At 36.4% G+C, this 7075-nt stretch overlaps 1 protein-coding gene across 4 annotated transcripts; it reads left to right on the top strand.

The window, feature by feature from the left end:
• Nucleotides 1-287: 287 nt before the first annotated feature.
• Nucleotides 288-5671, top strand: LOC103448413 (glucose-1-phosphate adenylyltransferase large subunit 1-like). 4 transcript variants are annotated; one of them, XM_029102026.2, is made up of 15 exons: nt 288-425; nt 808-1028; nt 1213-1332; nt 1502-1672; nt 1983-2075; nt 2220-2303; nt 2378-2433; nt 2929-3022; nt 3481-3666; nt 3954-4034; nt 4330-4416; nt 4502-4606; nt 4824-4930; nt 5027-5087; nt 5228-5671. In XM_029102026.2, exons 2-15 carry the CDS (start codon nt 822-824, stop codon nt 5327-5329), a joined length of 1554 nt encoding a protein of 517 aa, XP_028957859.1. In that variant the 5' UTR covers nt 288-425; nt 808-821; the 3' UTR covers nt 5330-5671. The 4 variants fall into 4 exon arrangements, with proteins under 4 accessions (XP_028957859.1, XP_008385899.1, XP_070678361.1 ...); XM_008387677.4 differs by having other exon boundaries at nt 1207-1332; XM_070822260.1 differs by having other exon boundaries at nt 330-722.
• The last annotated feature ends 1404 nt before the right edge of the window (nt 5672-7075 follow it).

The following is a 7075-nucleotide window of genomic DNA, read 5'->3' as shown; positions in this document are numbered from 1 at the left end:
TACATTATACAATTAATTTTCGTTACAAATCGCTTATCTTTAATTTTAAGGAAAACTAATGAAAATGGCTTGAAAACTTTGAGTTTTAATGATAAGGACAAAATAAATGGTAAAGTGAATAGTACCAAGATTGACTTTTTAGTGTAAAAATGTGATTTTTCGTTAAAATGAACAGTACCGAATGCTTTTCGTTAAAGTTCCCTTAATTTTAAATAAAAAATTTAAAATAACTTCAAACCGCACATCTTCAATGAACGGTACTTTACAATAAGAGGGATGCCTAGGGTCCAAATCCTAACTATAAAAACTGGCTTTGCTAGTTTTCTCGTGAGGCCAATAAAGCTATTCACTTTCTTTCAAAATCATTCACGTATTTCACTCCACTCTGACTTTCACTTGTCTCAACTCAACCGATCACTTCTAAGGTTCTCCCTAAATTTTAAATTTTTGCAGATTATACAGCTCACAATACCACCTATCTTCACTCTCACTCTCTTGACTGTGAAAATATTTGGTTGTTGCACTCCTGGCTCCTTGAGATTCTACTTTTGAGGAGTAGTTTTGATCTGAGTATCTTCACTTTGCTCAGGATCCATTTCCAACTTCCTTTAGATTCACCTTTTTTCATTCAGAAACTCTGTTTTGTTTTCTATGGTTTGATATTAATATTCTAGTTATGGCTTTGAGTATTATAATCCTTGTGTGATCTTTACTTTACTTTGGTAATTAGATCACATCTCTTTACTGGGATTTTGGTTTAAATGCCTTTTGAGTGCCACGATTTCTGATCGATTAGTATTCTATCAGAGTTGGTAACGGGAATGGATTCTTGCTGTGTGGCTTTGAAACCCAATACCCATTTGGGAAACGCAAGTGGTTTCTGCAATGGTGATCCTGGGTTTTTGGGGGAGAGTGTTAGAGGGAGTTCTAATCACAGGCTTTGGGCCAATCAGTTGAGAACTGACAAGAGGAAGGTGAAACCTGGAGCTATTCTTGCTGTTCTTACATCAAACGACACCGAGGCTGTCGTAAGTTAATCCTTTCGATTACAATCGATTGCCCATTTGATAATTTTTTAAATGATTATTAAGCCGTGTAGTTTGTATGATCACTACCATTTGCCTATGTTAATTGTAAAGCTTGTTACTTTGTTTACTTTATTTGTTTGATGAATTATGTAAAATGTTGTCCTAATCTGGGGTTTAGTCTCAGACTCTGCAAATGCCAATGTTTAGACGGAGAGTAGACCCGAAAAATGTAGCTTCAATTATATTAGGAGGCGGTGCAGGGACACAGCTCTTTCCTCTTACCAAAAGATCAGCGACACCCGCGGTAAGATCAAATATGTATTTGTGTATATTGGAATCCTTCTGATTTATGAGACAAATTTGGTTTATGATTCTTCAAACTAGTCATTGACCGAACACAGTCATAATTTGTTCAAGCTTGTGAATTTATTTTGTTTGATGTTTTACCATGCTTTGATTTGGTATGATTGCAGGTCCCAGTTGGAGGATGCTACCGGCTTATAGACATTCCAATGAGCAATTGCATCAACAGCAATATAAACAAGATATTTGTACTGACGCAGTTTAATTCTGCTTCTCTCAATCGTCACATTGCTCGCACCTATTTTGGAAATGGTATCAACTTTGGAGATAGATTTGTAGAGGTAATGAATCCTTAAAGGCATTTGTGGTTCAAAACTATATAATTCGAGAATAAATTTCGTTGTAGGCTGATGATTATATTATATGTAAACAGATTGCAAAAATCAACTTTCAAATTGACAAATTAGTCCATTAGGGAAGCTTCTTATTGTTTTCTGGTTAAATGAAGTGGTTCTCATTATATAAAAAGAAAAGAATAATGGATTTCGTGTCTCACTTGATTGAGATGTAAAAAAAGTAAATTCAGTTGAATGTGCACTTCTCAATATTTCTTTTTCAAGTTCCTTGATTCTTTAGTGACTTCAAGAGCAGGTGCTAGCAGCCACTCAAACGCAGGGGGAAGCAGGAATGAATTGGTTCCAAGGAACAGCAGATGCTGTGAGGCAATTTACATGGGTATTTGAGGTGGGTAAAGAAGTTTCCGTCTATGGTATTGTTCTAAAATTAGAGGAGGGGCGGAATAGGCAGTAGTAATGCATCTGTCTGTTGTTATCTTGATTTTGCACATAGCTTGATATCGGGTACAATGCATTTCATTGGTTCTTGTAGGATGCCAAGAACAGGGATGTTGAGAATATAGTGATTTTGTCTGGCGATCATCTTTACCGAATGGATTATATGGACTTTGTGCAGGTATAATCATTTCCCTTCACAAAGGACTTGTTATTGTTGTTGAATTTTGCTTACACATTTTCTCTGATATGCAGAGTCACGTTGATAGAAATTCCGATATTACAATTTCTTGTACAGCAGTGGGTGGCAGGTCTGTTCTTTTCTCCTTTTTGTCTTAATAGGACTGCAAAAATTATTATTCATGTTTTTTTTGTGGGTTGTTGAAAAAGTTGGTTGGTTTAGCTCATTCCCAAAAGCTTAAGCTCCTAGGATGTGAGTCGACTGTTGTTTGATATTCTAACACGTCTCTCACGTGTAGGACTTTTTCCACCTCTAAAGATCCCATATGTAGAGTTCATAAATTGGGTGGTTACAGGGTTGGGATTTGATCTCAGGATCTGGGTTTTGTATCATGTAAAACATTTTCCTGGGTTGTAACTGTTTACAAGTTTAAGCTGGTGTCGGCCAGCTTTATTGTATATACTTTAACAATTACAAATTGAAGACTATCCGAACGTCAATATTTTAGTAGTTTCTTTGTACACACTCTATTTTCTTAAGCTAAGAAATTATCTTGAGTTGTGACTAAATCCTCATTCTTCTAATTTCTTAATCTCTTGACTAATGTTGAATGCATTTTTTCCAGCCGCGCGTCTGATTATGGGTTGGTGAAGATCGATAGCAGAGGTAAAGTAATCCAGTTTGCTGAAAAACCAAGGGGAGCTGATCTAAAAGCAATGGTGAGCAAGAACCAGCTGTTTTTCTGCTATCAGAATATTTTTTCTTTGAATTGTTTTCCACCCTCTTTGAAAATCACTTTTGCATCCTGTTATCGTGTGCTCATTATAGTATTAGTAGGAGGAAGGAAAATAAGATTAGTTACTACTAACATCCAATCTCTTATGCTGATAACGCCTAGTTACTACTTTGTTCCGTTTCATCCTTTTTGTAAGTCAAATTGAGGGCATCGGAATGGCCTTCGAATGATTTCATTAAGTAAGTTGATTTGGAAGTAAACTTTAAATATAGCTATGAGAATAACATCATGAACTGATGACATGATATTTATATTTCCGAATTATTCTTTGGTTCTCCCGGTGTTGGAATATTTACTTTGTACTTGGATGTACATGATTTAATTTTTGTGAACATTTATATTAGACATAAGTTTTTACTCTTCTTGGTTGATATTCTGCAGCAAGCAGATACCACGCTTCTGGGATTGTCACCACAAGATGCATTGAAAACCCCCTATGTTGCATCAATGGGAGTTTATGTATTTAAGACAGAAATTTTGCTAAATCTTCTGAGGTGGAGATATCCAACATCCAATGACTTTGGATCTGAAATCATTCCTGCAGCAGTGAGAGAGCACAAGGTCCAGGTAAGATAAAAATTACAGTTGATGTGTCGTCATCTGTGGGACTGCAAATGAGATTCTCCATCTCAATCAAGGCATGACTACCCCCATTTTAGGATTTAAGAAAACAAAAGAGTGAAAGCCTCAACTGAAAGATCATAAAATTTGTGCCTTTTGCATGAACAATTCAAGATTTTCGTATTTTCTGCAAGCCTATTGATCTGTATATACTGCATGCCTATTGATCTGTTTATACTCAGATATTGAGTTTCGAAGAAAACATGACTGTAAGTTGCCCTTTTCTTTTACAGGCATATATGTTCAGAGACTACTGGGAGGACATTGGAACTATAAAGTCTTTCTATGATGCTAACTTGGCCCTCACCGAAGAGGTAGATTTCATTGTTTCCTAAGGGGCAACATTTTTTATTCCTTCTCTCTTTGGTTCCTATTCCTTGAGTTCATTGAACTTGTGTAGTAACTGCATATTTGCCTTTGCACATTGTTTTCCCGGGCACCCTGTTATTGCACATCATAACATGTGAACATGGAGAAGATATGAATCTCTATAACGGTGGAGTTCTTAAGTAATATCTTAATCTTAATTCTGTGAAGCCAAGAGCAAAAGCATTTTCTATCCCTGATGTGTGATTAACGCCTGGGAAAATTGCGTTATCTATTTTGCAGATTCCGAAGTTTGAGTTTTATGACCCAAAGACACCAATCTTTACCTCTCCTCGATTCTTACCACCAACAAAGATTGACAAGTGCCGGGTATGCTAACAGACTTAGGCTCGTATTGGCAACTTAAATGAGGTGTCTCTTCTCATGCATTAGTTGTTTTTTTTTTTTTTTGCAGATTGTGGATGCAATAATCTCACATGGATGTTTCTTGCAAGAATGTAGTGTCCAACATTCAATTGTGGGTGAACGTTCACGGTTGAATTATGGTGTCGAACTCAAGGTTAGTTATCATAGTTTTGGAACAGAAAATTTGAAGATTTGACCATTTTATTAGGGAATTGTTATTAGCACTCCAAAAATCTCATTGTACACTGCTCACAAGTGTATTTTTCTTTCTAATTATAGAAAGTTTGGAGTGCCAATAATAATTCCCTTTTATTATTTGCTTACCTTTTCCCAGTTGACTTAGTTTACTAAGTTGTTATCTCTGTTTGCAGGATGCCATAATGATGGGTGCTGACAATTACCAAACGGAATCTGAAATCGCATCTCTGCTTGCAGACGGGGAGGTCCCAATTGGCATTGGAAGCAATACAAAGATTAGGTAACTAGACTCATTATTTGAGAAACGGTTATTGAATTTAGATGAAATATATTATTCCGAGTTCTCTAATCATGTCTTTATGATTCTTCCTTGAAGGAATTGCATAATCGATAAGAATGCAAAGATAGGGAAGGACGTTATGATCGTGAACAAAGAAGTAATCATAGCTTCCCATGATCTAGTCTTATTTCTGGTCTACGTTTATAAAATTTTACATGGGAAAAAATTTTCATTGAAGAAAAATATATTACTTTTACGTTTAATCTTACGGTCCATCTAAATTCGCTGGTCGTGTAGGGGGTTCAAGAAGCAGACAGGCCAGAAGACGGATTTTACATTCGCGAGGGGATCACAATTATTCTGGAGAAGGCAACAATAGAAGACGGCATGATTATATAATGGTATTACCATCTCAACTACTTTCGGAGGACAGTTGAAAAAGGGTAACGAGAAAAGACTCTTGCGGTCGTGTGCACATTTGGCATGAGCAAACAGCTTCTGCAGGACTTTTTACAATAGACAAGTACCACCTTTGTTACTGTGTTTAAACTAGGAAAATCCTTCAGAACTCGTGAAAATGGATTTTATAAGCTTAAGAGTCGCGAGATGTACAAAAATAAGCTAAGAGAGCTGATCGCCGGCTTCTTTTATCTTTCGTGGAGCTGATATATCCCTAAGAACCTATGAACTTCTGTATCAATATTTGATTTATGCGTATGAATAATTGCAGTGAGTTTGAAATATGGTTGTATCTTAGAAAAAGAAAAGGCATTTTATTTCTGTCCAAGAAACTATCCGTCTGCACGTGTCGTCGTGCGGGTGGACGTTTGTTTCCAATGACGTTGGTTCGAAGAGAAGCGACTCGGCAGCTATTTCAATGGAGAAGAGAGCCAACAAGAACCAGAGGGAAAAAAATAGAGGTTTTAAAAACGGAGGTATTTTAGAATACCTCATTTCTGTTTCAATTTGCTTGCCACTATTAGTACTACAGTCTGCTTTTCTCAGCATGCCTGTCGAAACCAGGACCTAGTGGAATGTGAGGTTCACAAAACCACCAGGCCACAGAGTGCAGGCAACAACTACATCCTCATTTAATATATTTAGCTAGGGAGAGGTTCAAATGAGGAAAGGCTTAAGGTGGATACCTAGGCACCCAGAGATGAGGAAGAGTGTAGCCTGTGAATTTTGTTTCAATATCTTCTATCCGCTTGAGTCTAGATAGAAATACCTAAATACCTAAATATCACGTAAGGAATCAGATTAGGAATCCGTCAACTTCTAAACTTTTTGATATTTGGCCATTTGAACTTGAGATGTGATAAATCTTATGTCTATCACAAACATATCATATGCTACAATAGACCGAAAGTTTCCTTTCTCAAGTTCAACTATTTTTTTCTCTTTTCTAATACAACCATATTATATTGTATATCAATGTTATTGAGAATAAATCTTACACTGATAGAAAAAGGATCTTGCATGGACATAAGGAGTTGAGGAGGAAGTTGGCAGTGGAGAAGGCATGGAACCACAAAGATTTTAGGTAGATAAGCTGTTGTCAAAAGGGTTATTTGCAGTTTCCAATAAGTGAGGATGTTTTCTTTTAGCAATGTCATTCTGCTCTGGTGTGTGTATGAACATGATCTTTGATGTAGATTCTCTTTGCTCTCAAGAAACTGTATACTAACATACTCACCCCCTCCATCACTTCTTTGTATAGAAATGATTCAACACGCACACACACACATATATACATACATATATATATATATATATGTACAGATATTAACAAAAACATGCAATGGTTATCTTTACAAAAACTAAATGGAAATAGCCAAACTCCATCAATGTGAGATTCATTCTCGACAAATGTATCGGTTTAGACAGTTTAGACCAACCGCACAATATATTTAAGGTATACATGAATGGAGGAGGAGAGCTAAAAAAAATTAAAACAGAGGTATTTTAGAATACCTCATAATATTGTTATGATCTCTGCATGCTGCATGCTTCTGCTTTCTGTATATGCCTATCGAACCCTTGACCTAGTGGGTAATGCGACGTTCACAAAACCACCAGGCCACCAAGGACAGGCACCAACTCCTTCCTGAGGTGATATATTTGTCTTCTGCAACAAGAAATTTA

Source organism: Malus domestica, chromosome 05 (assembly GCF_042453785.1).
Source record: "Malus domestica chromosome 05, GDT2T_hap1".
Taxonomy (NCBI): domain Eukaryota; kingdom Viridiplantae; phylum Streptophyta; class Magnoliopsida; order Rosales; family Rosaceae; genus Malus; species Malus domestica.
The sequence above is the reverse complement of the archived record's forward strand: the minus strand, read 5'-3'. Positions and strand labels throughout refer to the sequence as shown.